This window comes from Juglans regia, chromosome 3 (genome assembly GCF_001411555.2).
Source record: "Juglans regia cultivar Chandler chromosome 3, Walnut 2.0, whole genome shotgun sequence".
NCBI lineage: Eukaryota > Viridiplantae > Streptophyta > Magnoliopsida > Fagales > Juglandaceae > Juglans > Juglans regia.
The window spans coordinates 6,219,709-6,238,662 of record NC_049903.1 but is presented as its reverse complement, the minus strand read 5'-3'; the positions used below and the strand labels follow the sequence as shown (position 1 = coordinate 6,238,662).

Here is an 18,954-nt window from a genome sequence, read left to right as displayed (position 1 = left end):
TCTTCATGACTTGGTCAAATAAGGACTTTCATGAACACTTTAATTTTTAAAAATCTTTTGCTAAGGGTTTTTTTCGATTTCTCTAACCGGGGCGCATTTGAAGTTTGAACTGCCCTTCCTTGGATAAGACGACGGTTTAATGAATAACATGACAAGGGTCCAATTAGCCATACATATCTCAATTATATATCTAATTAGAGTATTGCTAGAGACATGCAGTACTACTGCATAAGTTTCAAAAAATGATGCGTCGCAGATCAAAATTATAATCAAAGCCATATATATTACCTTGATAATTAATGTGGAAGCAATCATGCACATGAACTGCCAATATCTCACTTTATAAAGTTTTTGTAGTAAAAATTGTAGTGTGCTTAACGCTTTCTTATTTCTAATGACAACATATCAATTGACTTTTCCTTTTCTTCTTTTGTTTGGTTTGCAGAAAGGAATTAAACCTGTTGATATATTCTTGAGTTATTTGAACAAGTTATTGAATCCTAGCTAGAGATCTAGCTTTGAAAGTATGATTATGGTAGCAAGATTTCATCCACACAATCCAGCTATCATTAAATAGATTTTAGTTGAGAATTCAAAGGAATACAAGGTAGAAGGTTGGATCAAAAGTTTGACTATCGGTGTTCTATATAAATGAAGTCATTGATTTCTCAAGCAGTGTCTATAAAGCATGCGATAGGAGTTATCCTCACAAGGTGGTTTGGGTTGAAGAAAAAGATGGGTAGCATAGCCAAAAACTGGAAGAGCCTTAGCGGGAAGAATAATTGGGAGGGTTTGTTGGACCCTCTCGACATTGATCTTCGCCGGTACCTAATTCACTATGGAGAAATGGCTCAAGCTACGTATGATGCCTTTGATACAGAGAAGGTGTCTAGATTTGCAGGAAGTAGCCGATATGCTAAGAAGGATTTCTTCTCTAAGGTGAGTTTAGAGAAGGGCAATCCTTTCAAATATAATGTGACAAAGTTTTTGTATGCAACATCAGAAATCGACGTCCCCGACTCATTTATCATAAAGTCGTTATCGAGGGAGGCATGGAGCAAGGAATCAAATTGGTTAGGTTATGTTGCAGTAGCCACGGATGAAGGGAAGGCCTTGCTAGGGAGGAGGGATATCGTGATTGCTTGGAGAGGAACAGTACAGACTTTGGAGTGGATAAACGATTTAGAATTTATTCTGGTTTCAGCTTCCAAAATACTTGGAGCTGAGGGTGATCCTAAGGTGCACCATGGTTGGTATTCCATCTACACTTCTGATGATCCCCGTTCTTCCTTCAATAAGACTAGTGCCAGGAACCAGGTACGACTACGCAATATTTTGACAATTTCTTTGCCTATCGTATTCGAATGATCTTGTTTTTTTTTTTTATTATTTATGAAACATGCAGTTCAGAACTCATCGATGAATTTGAAACAAAAATATCCGACAACCCCATATCATAAAAGTTTTATGTTTTTTCTACAAGGAAATTTCGATAAAAACTAATTTTGCAGACTTCGATAATTAATTTGCCCTCCCTCTATATTATATTTCCTATTCCTGGTTCCGGTCCTGCCGACAACCAAACTATTATTTCGTTTATCCAGGTTCTTGGTGAGATTAGGAGACTATTGGAAGAATTCAAGAACGAGGAAATCAGCATAACAATAACTGGCCACAGCTTGGGTGCAGCAATTGCAACTCTAAATGCTGTTGACATAGTTGCCAATGGATTCAACAAGCCGAAAGATCAGAGAAAGGTAGCCTGTCCGGTAACAGCAATAGTATTTGCCAGCCCCCGCGTGGGAGACTCAAATTTCAAGAAGGTGTTCTCTGGATATAAAGATCGTCTTCGAGTTTTACGCGTCCGAAATTCTCCCGATCTTGTTCCCAGCTATCCCTTAATAGGGTACTCGGATGTGGGAGAAGAGTTGAAAATCGATACTCGCAACTCGAACTACCTGAAGAGCCCTGGAAATCTATCGACTTGGCATAACTTGGAGGGTTACCTGCATGGAGTTGCAGGGACAGACGGGAGTATATTAGGAAGGTTCAAGTTGGTGGTTCATCGGGATATTGCACTTGTAAACAAGACGATGGATGCTTTGAAGGATGAGTATCTTGTTCCGACATCATGGCGATGCGTGCAGAACAAGGGCATGGTTCAACAGGCTGATGGTTCCTGGAAAATGATGGATCATGAAGAGGAAGACTTCAATCCTAATTAATTGAACTATTAATGCTTTATACATATATGGGCGTTACATTGGTTGGGTTTCTTTCGATCGTCTCCAAGTATAAGTTTGGTATTGCTCTTTGATCTAGCTACATTAATCATGTGGAGATCTGATTGCATGCGTTAATTGCTTTGGCCGGCATTAATTAGCTTAATTATTAGAAAATATAAGTAAAGAATAAGCCGTGTCAGTGTGTAAAATTTCCAGGTCGTCGTCCTTGCTGTTAAAAAGCGAAATTAGGGTTATTTTTGTGTAATAATTAATAAGGATCGTTGTTTGAACCTTATATATATGCTAAATAAATATATTCTCCTCTTGTCCGTGTGCTCAACATCAATAATATGATACATGCTAAATAATGCCACTACTACAAATAGTGGCTTTTGGGACAGAAATTTTTTCCAAGAATATTATTTGATAACAAATAATTACATTTTGCCACCAAATTCACGTCGTCAGAAGATTCTCACCGCAAATAATTATATTGGACCATTTTATTTGTCACGAGTTACAATTTGTGAAAATTAAAGACTTTTTTCCACAAATTTAAGCTCATCAGAAAAAGTTTGCAAGTAATATTTTTTTACGATAACATATGCATTCATTAGTGACGAAATTGGTTGGTGACAAAAATTTTTTAATTCCCGTGAATACTATTTGGTAGCAAATAATTACACTTTGCCACCAAATTCATGTCGTCAGAAAACTCTAACCGCAAATAACTATATTGGACCATTTTATTGGTCACGAGTTATATTAATCTGTGAAAATTAAAGACTTTTTTTCATAAAATTAAGCTCATCAGAAAAAGTTTGAAGGTAATATTTTTTTACACGATAACATATGCATTCATTAGTGACAGAATTGGTTGGTGACAAAAAATTTACAGTTCCTGCGAATACTATTTGGTAGCAAATAATTACGTTTTGCCACTAAATTCACGTTGTCAAAAAATTCTAGCCGCAAATAATTATATTAGACCAAATTTTATTTGTCACGAGTTTAATCTTTGAAAATTAAATATTTTTTCCCACAAAATTAAACTCATTAGAAAAAATTTGTAGATAATATTTTTTTGCAGTGATAAAAATTTTGTTGCAAAAGGTCAATTCTTACATTTTCGTTCTTTTGTTTCTGACCATTTAAGATATGTCGGTAATTCGTGGTTTTTAATTTGCAGCAAAAATCACATTGCCGCAAATATTTTCAATTATAAATTTATCTTTCACAACTAGTGGTTCTGCATGATTTATCAAGCTCCTCTCTCTCATGATGTACATATATTATATATATATATATATCTATATATATGTAAATCCTTTTAATTCCTTTGATCTGCTAGGAATTTGTTGTTGCCATGGAAGGACGAAGTTATGTGGGTCTCCAGTCTCCTATGTACGTACCGTGTACGTATTGCATGATTCTCCACTTAAAGGTATCACACATATAGTAGTACTACGTACTTTTGAGTCACGGCATTAATACGAACGACGTATATAACAGCTGAAACGCATCATGCATGCACTAACTAAAAACAGGGCCGCTCAAGGCGGGTATCTAATAACCTTAAAAATTCTGTTTGGTCTTTTGCTTTCAAACGAAAATAAATGTCTAGTTTTCACGTAAATTTCGTTGATATAACTCTTTGACGTGTTTTAATACGATGTATTAGATTATTATGACAGCACATGACATACATTTGATCCCCTGCTTCATGTGAATAAATCCTCCACATTGAAAGCTTCGGTACTTAACAATCCCATGAATCAAACTCCAGCTCACAAGCAGATATCTTCCCCTTCAATTCATGCGGACAGCTAGCTACTATTTATATTTATATTGACAGATTCCCTCCTTTAATCATGGGATCATCGTTGACATACATTTGTATATATTTGCCATCACATATCGTTTGTAATATTCATTGAAGAAGAATATATAAACATTAGTTTCAATCTCTTTTATAATTTTTTTTTATAAAGTAGATCTAATGTATTATATTAAGTTACACGATAATGTTTACATTTTCTTGTATAAAATTTATATAGAAACTTAATATATGATCTCATCTATAAAATTAAAAAAATAAATAAAGGAAGAAGGCCTAATTTACAAAACTCATGTAAAAAAATGGAAAAAAGTGAAAGCCCTGTTACAAAAATACAAAAATACAAAAAAAAAAAAAAAAAGTTACTTGACATGATCTCCATGCATGTTGCATACTGTTATAAAGAGTGATAATGTCATGACAAGACTATTGATGTGCAAAATACTCCCTCGACAAATAACATTGCCAAAACATTTTTGCCCCAAGGCCTCATTTTGTATTGGGCCGGCAAGTCCTACATAAAAATTGGTATGTATTTTTGTGGGTCGTGAACATGAGTTGCGTGGAAAACTTTCCTTCAAGACTTTTCTTCTTCATTATAATTTATTTAGGCTAAGAGGGCACCTTGGCGCCATAGATAATCAGATAGAGAAATATTTTGACTATTTATAAAGAGATTTTATAAAAGTAAACTCATAAACGAAGATGATTTAATGCGATATGTTAGATTCTAAATATACTTTTATTATAAAATAGATTAATCTAACATAACATATCAAGTCATATCAATTTGTGAATTTATTTTTATTAGATGTCGATCTCTCTGTGGCCAATATAACACTTCTCTCTCATATATATATATATATATATATAGAGATAGAGAGAGAGAGAGAGTACTAAATATGTACCTCTGGTGTAGAACCAACTTTTTACCCTCGAGAAGTTTGACAAAAGGGTAATGATATATTTATTTTACAATCTGTCAATACAATTATACCACTTCATTACAAACACTTTTTATTGTATAGTACTTAACTACTTTTATTTTAAATAGAAATGTAAAATAGTTATACATTTCTCATTTTATTTGTCAAAAAGAGTCTACACATGACACATTCACGAAGAGTTTACAACATAGGCAGATGAAAAATGATAAGTACTGGCCGGCCAAAAGATGTAGTTAAGCCATGTTATTTAGTATGATCACAGCTCCATGATCAAGAGTGCTACAGTGGTACTAATCCAGCACTCAATAGATCAGATAATGGATACAAGTTGGTTTTTTTATCTGTTTATGATCAGTGTCCATATACATATATATATATATATATATATATTTGAAGCATATAGTACCCTTTCATTTATCGAACTATTCGGAAGTAAGCCTCTCACTACTACTTAATCCATATTCTCAATGCATGGTTGTTCTTTTTCAATGATCTTAGTTGTTATAAGGATATGATCAAAGCTAGATAACCCAAGCAATCAAAGCAGCTCGGAATTATATATAGTACTGAGGGTCCCGTGTGCCTATTATTGTTCTAAGGGGATCGATTAAGGTCCTCCAATAAAATTATTTTATAAATTTACTCCCCAAACTAGATTTTTTGGTCCTACTGCTCTTGCAAGTCATCTAACAGTAAAGCCCAATGGCCTGTTCATGTTACTAATTTTCAAACCATTAACTTCTAACTCTCGTTAGATTAGTTAAAGTTAAAGAATATTTTTTTATGAATATAAGATGAATTTAATTTTTAGCTATTCCATTCACATAAGTCTCCATATTAGAATAGTCATTTTTCATTATATGACAATAAAATAATATAAGATGAATTTGACTTTATCTATTCACATCAAATCTCCACATTGGATTATCCATTTATTTATTATATAGTAATGAGTAATTAATAATTTTAATTTTTTTTTTATTTTTTTAATTATGAATTTATTTTATTTTATCATATTTTACTATTCATAATATTATATATTAATTAGTAATTATATTCTAATTATATTGGGAGAGATAAATAATTAATATAAAAGGAAGAGAAAAATAATTAATATAAAATATATTTGATGAATAAATAGTTTCTTTTAAATTTAAAAATAATTTTAAAAATGACTGTAACTAAATTATTTCAATATGATCACATGTTATAGTTTAGTATAACTAAAGGAGTAGTCAACTTGGGGAGGCAAAGTAAACTTTCTCAAAATATAATTACGTTTCAAATGTGGTATAATATATTAATAATACGAAAATAAATAAAAATTTTATGATTGGGATTTTTAACTTCTTTTTTTTTTTTTTAATTATTCTTATCGGTTTTGGGCACTTCATGATGATGAATGATCAATGGCCATGATCTTTACTACCCTTGGAGTCTGGAGATCCCTTCGGAAAAGCATGCATGCAATTGTAAAGTTATGGAAAAACAGAGAAATTATAGAAGAATAATGCAATCTGTACTTCTCATTATTTGATCAAGTGAATTTAAATGCTATACAATCAGTTTGTTTATATAGATACAATGACCATTTACAACTTGCCATCTGGACCACTAATACTCATATATGAATAACTAACTTAACTACCAATTTCTACCAATATCATGAACGTAAGCCTTCTGTAGTCTTCTGTTTCTGTTTGGCTTCTTGAGCTTTTAACTCCAGACCTTCTATATGATTTTGTAAACTCCAACACCCCCCCTCAAGATGAGAATGGATATTAATCATTCCCATCTTGTAAATAAGATGATGAAAACTGAGTGAACCAAGGGGTTTGGTTAATATATCAGCTAATTGATATTTAGAAGGAATGTGTATGATTTTGATGAGGCATTCTTGTAATTTTTCCCGAACTAAGTGACAGTCCAGTTGAATATGCTTAGTCCTTTCGTGATGCACAGGATTGGAAGCAATTTCAGAAGCGGGTTTGCTATCAGTATATAATAAGGCAGCTTGAGAATGTTGAACATTTAAATCAGCTAGCAGATATATGAGCCATTGGATTTCACATGTAGTTGTTGCTAAAGCCCTGTACTCAGCTTCAGCAGATGACCTACTAACAGTAGGCTGTTTCTTCGATTTCCATGAAATAAGAGAGTCTCCTATAAACACTGTGAACCCAGTTACACTTCTTCTAGTGTCCAAACAGCCACCCCAGTCACTGTCTGAATATGCCTTCAGATGTAGAGATGATTTGGCAGACATGAAAAGTCCCTGTCCTGGTGTAGCTTTAATATATCGGAGTACCCTCTCGGCAGCTTGAAGATGCAATGTACTTGGATTAGTCATAAACTGACTTAATGCTTGAACATAATAGGCTATGTCAGGTCGAGTTATAGTTAAATACAACAATCGACCTACAAGTCTTCGATATGATGTAGGATCAGTTAGAGTTGGTGAAGAATCAGTTGCACTTAGTTTTAGATTGGACTCCATAGGAAAGGCTACTGGTTTACAACCAGAAAAACCACTATCTTGGAGAATGTCTAGGGCATATTTTCTTTGAGAAACAGTGATGCCCTTAGCTGATCTAGCTACTTCCAGACCCAAGATATATTTAAGTTCACCAAGATCCTTGATTGTAAAAGAGTCATGTAAAAACTGCTTTACCATATTAATCTGATCAATGCTATCAGATGCAAGGATTACATCATCCACATAAATGAGTAAAGCTATGAAATTTGAAGGTGTTTGCTTGATGAATAATGAAGAATCTGATTTACCCTGAGTAAAGCCAAGTTGAATCAAGGAATGAGACAATTTGGAGAACCATTGTCTTGATGCCTGTTTCAGCCCATAAAGACTCTTTTTAAGCTTGCATACTCGAGGGTCATTAGTAGAGGAATAGCCTGGTGATAGTTGCATATACACTTCTTCATCAAGATCTTCATGCAAGAAAGCATTATTTACATCTAATTGATGTAAATGCCACTGTTTTATGGTAGCAATAGCAAGTAATACTCTCACAGTTGTCATCTTGGCAACAGGAGAATAAGTGTCAAAAAAATCTAGCCCCTCTTGTTGAGTGTAGCCCTTTGCTACTAGCCTTGCTTTATACCTCTCAACTGTGCCATCAGCCTTAAACTTGATATGATAGACCCATTTACAACCTATTGCAATCTTATTTGGAGGCAAGATAGCAAGATCCCAAGTTTTATTTAGCTCAAGAGCTTTTATTTCTTCTGCCATGGCAGTTTGCCATTGAGGATGAGAAATAGCTTGTTTGAAGGTTTTAGGTTCAAAGGTTGAAGTAATGGCAGCAGTAAGGGCTTTATATCTAGGGGATAATTGAGAAGTAGAAAGATAAGGAAATATAGAATGAGGCTTACCTGCATTAGAGACTGAATTGCAGTTGGGAGATGATTGAGCAACTGAACTTGTTTGTGCCGTATGACCACAATAGAAATTCTGCAAGTATGTAGGAGCATTTATGATTCTTTGAGACCTTCTAAGAGTTTCAGTTTGAGTGTTTTCAATTTGAGGATTTGATGTAATAGGAAATGAAGGGGAATTTGCTGTAATAGGAGGTGAAGGAAGATTTGGTTTTGAAGATTCAAAAAACTGAGGAAAATTAGGAAAAACAAAGGGTGTATGGACTGTGTTTGGTATTGAAGGAAATATGGATTCATGGAAAACCACATTTCTGGAAACAAATGTTTTGAGAGTGACAAGATCCAAAAGTTTATACCCTTTGATATTTGGTGGATAACCTAGAAAGATGCACTTTGAAGCTCTTGGTTGGAATTTTCCTCTATGAGCTGTGAGTGTGCTAGCAAAACACAAACATCCAAAAACTTTAAAATAGTTGTAATCTGGATGTTTTTGAAACAGAAGGAAGTATGGTGTCTGATTTTTGAGGATAGAAGAAAGGGTTCGATTGATGAGGTGTGTTGCTGTTAACACACAATCTGTCCAATAAGAAATAGGCAACTTTGACTGAAAAAGCAAAGCTCTAGCAACATTAAGTAAATGTTGATGTTTTCTTTCAACTCTACCATTTTGTTGTGGGGTCTCAACACAAGATAATTGATGTATTATGCCATGTTCATTATAGAAATTAGGCATGTTAAACTCTTGACCATTATCAGTCCTAAGAGTTTGAATGGTTGTGTTGAACTGGGTTTGAATATAAGAAACAAAATTTGTAAGAATAATGCGAGTTTCTGTTTTAGTTTTCATGAGATAAAGCCAAGTGAATCTTGTATAGTCATCTACAATTGTTAAGAAGTAATTGAAACCAGAATATGAAATAGTTGAGAAAGGACCCCAAATATCACCATGGACTAATTGAAATGGTTTATTTGAATAGCTATTTGATACAGAGAATGATAGCTTTTTCTGTTTGGCTAAAGGACAGACTTCACAGATATGGTTTTGATTTGCTAGTACATTGGAATCTATTTGACTAATGATCTTTAATCTGGCAGATGGAAGATGTCCTAGTTGAAGATGCCAAATATCAGCATGAAGGTTACAATTATTTGCTAAGGAAACAGAAGGTGCACAAGTCAAATCTAGTTTACTCCTTTCTTAAGCAGAAGGTTGTTGTAGATAGTATAGGCCAGACTTTAGTTCAGCAAGCCCAATCATCCTCCAGTTGTGTAGGTTCTGCAAAATGCATTTGGATTGAAAGAAAAATAATCCAATAGAATTATCTTTTGTGAGTTTTGAAGCAGATATGAGATTAACATTGAATGAAGGAATATAAAGGGCATTATGTAAGGTTATATCAGATGAGAAATTTACATTTCCAATGAAGGCAATTGGAACAGATTGGCCATTTGGTAAATGGACCATAGAGGATTTTCTGGGTAAAGAAATGGTATTGAAAAGATGTGGAGAACAGATCATATGATCTGTTGCTCCTGTATCAAGAATCCATAGGGAATTATTTTTTCCAACATAAGCAGTGTGACAAGATATAATACCTGAGGTAGAAGCAGTATTTGCTGTGGAATTAGGACTTATGTTTGTATGGGATAAGCTATTTGCAAGGGAAAGCAGGTTTTGAATTTGCTCTTGAGAAAATATATTTAAGATGCTTGAATCTGAATCCAAAGAAGAAGCAACATTTGCAGTAGGCAATCTGGTGTTTGCATTTCCATGTTGAGTAGGAAAAACTCTCTTGCCTTGTGGGCCTTTCCATCCAGGTGGGTATCCAATTAATTGGAAGCATTTGTCTGCAAGATGTCCATTGTATCCACAGTGAGAACAAATGACATCTACTTTTGCTTTTGACTTTGTGAACCGAGTACCATTTGTAGCAACTGATTTATGTGTTTGTGCAGTAACCATTGCATGGGAGTCCATAGAAATGCCAATAGTATTAGTTAATGATCTTTGGCTTTCTTCTTGCAGTAGTAAAGAAAATACTTTGTTCATAGAAGGCAAAGGTGATTGGAGAAGTAATTGACTTCTTCTCATAGAATAAGAATCATGCAGGCCAATGAGAAACTTCATCACATAATCGGATTGTTGCCTTTCTGTGAAGTTTTGTAAAAGATTGCAAGAACATTTGTCAAGAATTCCACATCTACAAGCTGGAATTGGTCTGTAACTAATGTATTCATCCCAGAGGGTCTTGAATTCATTAAAATACTCGGTAACAGATCTTGATGTTTGAGAGATAGAACTAAGAGATTTTTCTAGAGTAAAGACTCTGGACCATCACTTCGAAGATACCTTGTCTTGAGTTCTTTCCAAATGTCATATGCACTTGTGAAATATAGTAGACTTCCACGAATCTCTTTGGTTATGGAATTCATGAGCCAAGATAGAACAAGATTGTTGGCTCTCAGCCAAGCAGTTCGAATCTGAGAATTTCCAAGATTGGATTGAGGCAGAGTACCATCTATGAATGCAATCTTGTTCTTTACTGTAAGAGCAATGGAGATAGATCTACTCCATGCAATGTAGTTCTCACCAGTAAAAATCTCAGAAACTAAGAGTGCTCCAGGATTATCTGAAGGGTGTAAGTAATAGTAACTTGAAGAATCATCCGATGGATTTCTTGAAGAATTATCAGTATTTCTTGAAGAATTCGCAGTAGACTCAGAATTAGAATCCGCCATAGAAGCAGGAAAGAAATATTTTCAGAAGAAATGAAGAGAGAAAGAAGAAAAAAAACTTTAAGAGGGCAGCGGAAGTTTTATACACGATGATACCATGTGAAATTATAGAAGAATAATGCAATCTGTACTTCTCATTATTTGATCAAGTGAATTTAAATGCTATACAATCAGTTTGTTTATATAGATACAATGACCATTTACAACTTGCCATCTGGACCACTAATACTCATATATGAATAACTAACTTAACTACCAATTTCTACCAATATCATGAACGTAAGCCTTCTGTAGTCTTCTGTTTCTGTTTGGCTTCTTGAGCTTTTAACTCCAGACCTTCTATATGATTTTGTAAACTCCAACAGCAATCGAGGCTTTATTTAATTGGCTGCTTAATTGAGCTGATCTTGATCTTTAAATTAACTTTGCATTGGTTTAATTTATAGGCACAAAAATGGAGCAGTATTCCATCCACATGATCAAATTTGGGTCAAAATTGAAATATATAGAAAAATACAGAATCCCAACAAATTAATTAAAAAGTATTCCAACCAATACATGAAAGCAAGAAACTAAAGAATCAAAAAAAGAAAAGTTGAACATTCATGAATCTAATTATTAATTCATTTTCCAATATTCCCGGCCTTAGCCAAATTAAAGAAAAATGAAACCAATTATATATATAATTACTTTTAACATCAAATATTCTTTAGTTTCTGGACTTCGCCGCGAAGGGTCTTCGTCTATATATAGGTATATATCTTGAATTTACAGGCCAGCATGGTGCAAGTATAATATAATTATACGATTCCTTCTTCATATATGTTAAACATATAACTTAAGTAATAAATTTAAATCTTTTTATTAGTTTAAACTTTTAAATAAGTCTTAATCTAACTATATATATATATATATTAATTAGAATAGGGATCTTAACTTTAAACTCTTACCCTACACGTATTATACTCTACGGAGCCTGACCACACCTGAGTGGTACGTAGCGTCAAGCTATAATTTAAACAAATAAATAAATTTACCCAATATTCTAACTAGCTTATATATATATATATATATATATATATATATATATTTTCCATACAATTGATAGTTTAAGTTAAGTTAATAATGCAAGGGATTTGGGTATAATGATGCATAATTACTTGATTTTACACTGGTGGCGTTGGACCACCTTGATAAATATATATATTACTTCCTTGAATTGAGGCAATATCATCAGTACGCATATGACAGAAATTTGTCCATATATATAAGTTTTTGCTATATATATATATATATATTCACTACAAGAAAAATGGATTTTTGTGGTCATTTAATTGCGGCGAAAATGTTATTTGTGACTAAAACAAACTCATTTTGGCTGTAAATAATCATTTCGATGGAATTAAATGGTCACAAATAAGCAGTTTTCTTGTAGTGATTTCAAATCATCAATTTAATTTAATTATTTTTTTTAAAAAAATATTAATTCATTTTAAGTTTTGAAATTAACTTTTATTCCGATTTTGTCAAAAGTTGTGTCGGGATCATATATTTTTTATTTACACATTTACTTTTCAAACAATAATTGAAGTTTTATGTACATTTTCCAGACTTTCGTGATTTTGGGTTTCAGAAGTTACTTACGCCTGACTTATGCATGGATGGATGAGATCACTTTGATCATTAATCTAAATTGCATGCTAGAGTTTTTTTCTCAGTCTTGAACGTCTCCTTACAATCTTGATACTTTTGTTTCTATTAATAACTAGCCTAGCCAGGGTGGACAAGATCGAACAACATTTGAATTTCCAAATTTCTTAACTACTTTGATATATATTTATATATATATTGACCGGCTTTATAGACTTTAGTTAAGACCTGATAATTAACATTGCTTAACAGGAAGTCCTAGTCTTTCTAATTTGCAGCTGCGTTTGGATATTTAACTGAATTGAGTTGAAATGATAAAATATTGTTATAATATTATTTTTTAATATTATTATTATTTTAGAATTTGAAAAAGTTGAATTATTTATTATATTTTATATTGAAATTTGAAAAAATTGTAATAATGAGTTGAGATGAGTTAAGATGTGTTTATGAACCAAACCACGGATGATAATTGAACGACAAGTAAGACTTCAAAATTGCATTTATGAAGTTAAGCTGACTGCACATGAGATTAGACACGGCATGCATACTTCGAAATTTAGCTTCTTTTTTTTTAGTTGTTGAAACTTGCAGTTAATTAATTTGATCATGCATGTCGACATGCAGAAACTTCATGTTTTTGGAATTTCTGCGGTTTATGCCTTGTGCCGTACGGTTATGGTAACTCGATCTCTTTGATTAATTGTCCTAGCCAGTAGCTGGTTAAAAAGTTTACTAAATTACAATCAGCTCCGAATCAACAAGATTTCACGCAAATCTCACGATTATATATAATATTTTTGAACAAATTGTACGTGTTCATCATTTTTTTTTTTTTTTTATGCAGTGCATGCAGTTAGCTGCTAGTAGCTAGTAACGTAACAAGAGGAAGTATCGAGAACTCTATTTATATCATCCAAATATGATTATGAAACTCATCTGAATGAATTACTAGAGAAATCTTCATTATCTTGATCATTGAGTACTTAGGTTCTCCCAAATCTCCAAATCTCATTCCTCTTAAGTTGTAGATGGTCGTGCGTGTGATGCTGTGAGTCATATCCAAAACAGTTATGTATATATATATTTTTTCTCTTTTATAAGAAGAGGAGATATATACCACTTGAATGATTTGAGCTAGCCCCAGCTAGGCTCTAATACTAATACTGATCTTGCACATGTTGGCAAAACTCGTTAAATCGCTAAGGCTAGCCGCCGTCTCCATAATTATTGATTTGTATCATTGACAATATCCTCAATTAATTAAAATATCGTTAAAGCCATCCATAATTGATTGAAACATTTAAACATTTGTAGGCCAGCAAGGCGGGGAATGTATGTGTGTGTGTGTGTGTGTGTGTATATATATATATATTTATATATATAACCTATAATAAGCTAGTGTGCGAGAAGATTTCAAATTATATGTTCCGGTCTTAATTAATTATCTATATAGAACCTAACTAGGGTGAAGCTCATATTTCTAAGATTTGGTGGATGAAAAGTCATGATATATGAATACCATATTCTTTAGAACTTTTCTACTCATCATCTCACACACCACATAATACTTCTTTTTTATTATTATTATTTTATTTATTCCTCTTAAATTAATTGAGTTCTTCTACTCATTATCTATATACCACATAATTAGTAAGAAAAAATAAATAAATAATTATATATGATATGTGGTGTGAGAATGATGAGTAGAATTTTTATATTCTTTATAGACATAGTGCAACTAATAAAAAAAAAAAAGAAAAAAAAGAAGAAGAAGAAGATCAAGGGGATCAAGAAAACTGGCCATCAACTTTGAACCATGAATTATGCCATTGATGGACGTATTAGAGTCAAACTAACCATGAATTATGCCATTGATGGTATTAGAGTCAAACTATGTTTTCGTCCTTGAAGAAGAATCCATACTAAGTTCTACCCCTTCTCCTATCTTTGAATTAAAAAAAAAACTGAACCAAACTTGGAGTATTATCAAGAGTTTGAAGTATTATATCAAGAGATTTAAAAAAGAAACAGCATGTTAATATTAATTAGTTAGGTAATTTCTTTTTGTAATCATCATGAAGAAAATGAAAACAAAGAATGATTATGTTCGCATCCAAGATAAAGATATTGTGATAACCTTGTAGGGTTAATTGCTAGGGTCATGTGTCAGTTCGAGCTTCCGTATAAATTAAGTTAATGTACATGTAGTTTTTCAATAATTTTAAATTTCAAGAAAAATGCAAATAATAGATGAATATATGCCAATTTTATCAAATCAAAGTCATAAGATGCTTAGATTAGAAAAGAGTCATAAATGCATTGCTAAAGGCCTCATGACTCTGATTTTCTGATACGTTACTCTCCTCGAAGATGCCTATAAAAAGGCAGCAGTTTCTTTTTTCATGACATGCACACACAATAGAAATCCTTTCCTCAAGTTCTCTTATCTTTTTCTCTCGTGAGAAAATAAAAAATATGCCAAGTCCAGTAAGGTTTTCGAGCTGCCGAGGCGTGGCGTTTGAGATCAAACATCATGAAGATCCCTTTGCCATCAAAATACTCCCCGTAGAAGAGGCCCCCAGCAACTCAATATTTTGGCTAGGCTCTTCCAAAGTGTTCCCATCTCTCATTAGCAGGTCAATAAGTAAAACCAGTAGCCACTTTTGTGATCTTGACCTCAACGAAGACGAACTGGATATTGATTTGGAGATTGTGCCTGAAGAGAACGACGAGGAGAAACAGAAGAAAAGCCCACTTCCACTTCTGGGTATTAGTAAGCCTGAACAACCATCAAAGCCTGCTCAAAAGAACGGTTCAAGGCTGTCGATTATACTTCTCGATCAAGGGTTGTTCACTGTGTACAAGCGACTCTTTTCGGTTTGCTTGGCTCTGAACATTGCTGGTTTGGTTCTTGCAGCCACTGGGAATTTCCCGTATGCAAGGAGCAGGCCTGCGCTCTTCTCCATTGCAAACATACTTGCCTTAATACTCTGCCGGAGCGAGGCCTTCCTGCGTGTCATTTTCTGGCTCGCGGTTAAGATATTTGGGAGGTCATGGATCCCTCTGTTTCTCAAGACTGCCATTACATCTCTTCTACAAAGTCTTGGTGGGATACATAGCGGCTGCGGTGTCTCTTCGATTGCATGGCTCACATATGCCTTAGTCCTCACTCTCAAAGACACAGAAAACACTTCACCTGAGATCATAGGTGTCGCCTCCACCATTCTTGGCCTGCTGTGCTTGTCTTGTCTGGCAGCATTCCCTCTCGTCCGGCATCTCCACCACAATGTATTCGAAAGAACGCATCGCTTTGCTGGGTGGACTGCTCTAGCTCTCCTCTGGGCCTTTATTATACTCACAATCTCTTATGATCCAAAAACCAAATCTTACAAGACTGATATGGGCTCCAGGCTGATTAAACAGCAGGAGTTCTGGTTCACAGCAACCATCACGCTGCTAATCATTTTGCCATGGCTGACCGTGAGACGAGTAGCCGTTAGTGTCTCTGCGCCGTCAGGCCACGCCTCAATCATCAAGTTTGATGGCGGAGTGAAAGCTGGCATATTGGGTCGGATTAGTCCGTCGCCTTTATCTGAATGGCACGCTTTCGGCATCATTTCTGATGAGAAGGAGCACATGATGCTAGCAGGTGCTGTTGGGGATTTCACCATGTCCTTGGTCTCGAACCCTCCAAGCCATTTGTGGGTTCGACAGGTGCACTTTGCGGGCCTGCCTTACCTCGTTAACATGTATGAGAGGGTTGTGTTGGTGGCAACCGATTCAGGGATTTGCGTCTTTTTATCATTCCTGTTGCAGCAAAGTTCAGCTGATGTGTGCTTGGTTTGGGTGGCAAAGGGAATCGAGCAAAACTTTGGAAAGGAAATCAAAGAGATGGTAAGTGGATGGCCGAAAGAGAAGGTGATTGTCCATGACACCGCCGTGCTGGGACGTCCCAATGTGTCTCAAATGAGCATTGAAGCTGCTAGAAATTGGAGAGCAGAAGTAGTAATCGTAACCAGCAATCCAGAAGGAAGTAGGGACGTTGTCAACGCATGCAAAGCAGAAAAAATTCCTGCCTTTGGTCCGATATGGGATTCGTAAGTCCACCCGCAGTCCCTCAATATATGTACGCTAAACAATGTTTAGAAAGAACAAAGAAACCGTTCTTGTTCCAGTTCAAGGGTTCTGTAGGAATAGATAGTAAAGTCACAGAATGAATCTTATAGTATTTATTATGGTCTAAATAAATATTTCAAAAAATTCCGATCAAGTAATCAATAAAAGATAATGATCTATTTTATGCATCTATTTCTATCAAGTTAGTTTTCAAGCTAGACCGGTAATTTGAAGGACTATTATTCCTAAACAAAGGATGATCATCTACCTTAGAACTTGTGCGCTTTATATCCTAAGACTTTTTTTTTTATTTTATATATATGTTTTTATCATCTAACATAATTTGTGTAAGATTTAAATTTTAAAATCATCTTTTAAATCAAATTTTGTCATGTAAATAGCATATACTGTACGGGTGTAATCGGTCAGATCTAGGGGATCATACATTGAAAATTTTAGTCCATCATTTTTGCTGAACTGAACCGTTAGCTATTAGTCCATTCAGTCAATCCATTAACATTTTTTTCCTCCTTTTTTTTTATACAGAAAATTTAATAAAAAATTTAATAAAATTAAAGTTAAGTAATCTCTTGAACATTTTATATATGGTTAATGAATATTAAATAATTTTATTGTATATATGATCAATGGCGATCCATTAGATGAAAATTATATAATTAACTTATACAATTATTATATAAAATAAAATAATATTTATATATATAACATTTAAAATTATATACATTTGCTCGGTCTGGTCCGATCTAAAAAAATAACTCCGTGACCGACAAATAAGACTATTGGTCCAATCTTACAGCCCTAATATATAGTATAAATGCCTTCTAATAGAATTATTCTTTTAACTATCATTATACGCTAAAATCTTGATTTTTCGTAAAGGATAATTCTAATCAACATCTTTACATCACACACTACATTTGATTTTTTATATTTTTATTTTATCTCTTACTAAATGTGTGGTGTATATATAATGAATAAAAGAGTTAATTATTTTAGTTTAACAAGAATTAAAAAAATTAAAATTAAAATTAAAATTAAATATTAAATATAATATATAATATAAAAATGATGAAGATAAATAATACCTCATACATCTCTTGTCACGGGCCATGCCCTTAAAATAAATCTAGCAATTAAGTACTGCTAACACCGTATATATCTACTATAGAGAAAGCAGGAGATGATTTTTAAGAAGTTAAATAATGTCTGTTATAAAAAGATTTATGTGCAGAGATATTTTAGAATAAATGCATAATTTGACTTATAATTTAAATTTTTCTTATATTAATAAATCATAATTTTAATTTTAATTTTAATTTTATTTCATCAAACGAAATGAAGTTGTTTCATGTTACTAGATGAGTCATGATGTACGGACCATGTTTGTATGGTCAGCATTAGCTATGCCAGCTATCTCTCGTCAGATTCCTTTTAAACGAAAAATTATCACGTGGTCGAAGTCTATTTCAGTCAATTAAAAGTTACGGTCACGTTAACCGCCCTCACAAAAGATAATGATACTTTACATATTATTTATTATTTAATTATTTTTTTACTTTTTAAATTTAAAATGTTTCATAACAGGAAAATCTTGCATTATTTAAAATAAATAAATTTAATCAACTAATTTAATCATATATTTTAATTAAAATAAATTTATTTTTTTATTTTTTAATCAATTTTTATAAAATTAAATTTATTTTAAATTAATTTATATGATTACGTTAGTTGATTGATTTTATTTTTTTAAAATTATACAAGAAAGACATAAAGAAAGACATATTCAAGCTTTTTAATTTAAATTCAAATAGTAAAAAGAAAAGAATAAATGCATAATAAAACAGTAATAAATGAGATGTAAATTATCATTATTCGTTATCCCTCTCAAAATATTAGGAGAATTTATATTTTTTGAAAGAGTAAGGATATTTCTTTACACTGTACACTATACATTTATATAATTTAATTTATAAAATTTAAAATTAAATAATATCTCATAAATAACGTGGGATATAAAGATTTTTAA

General features: G+C 33.0%; 1 protein-coding gene and 1 pseudogene across 1 annotated transcript; both read left to right on the top strand.

The window, feature by feature from the left end:
• The first annotated feature begins 502 nt into the window (after positions 1-502).
• Positions 503-2,533, top strand: LOC109004425 (phospholipase A1-IIgamma-like). The gene is made up of 2 exons (XM_018982964.2): positions 503-1,317; positions 1,605-2,533. The coding sequence occupies exons 1-2, from the start codon at positions 652-654 to the stop codon at positions 2,223-2,225; spliced, it is 1,287 nt and encodes a 428-aa protein (XP_018838509.1). The 5' UTR covers positions 503-651; the 3' UTR covers positions 2,226-2,533.
• Positions 2,534-15,265: 12,732 nt separating this feature from the next.
• LOC109004389 lies at positions 15,266-16,773 on the top strand (annotated as a pseudogene).
• Positions 16,774-18,954: the final 2,181 nt, after the last annotated feature.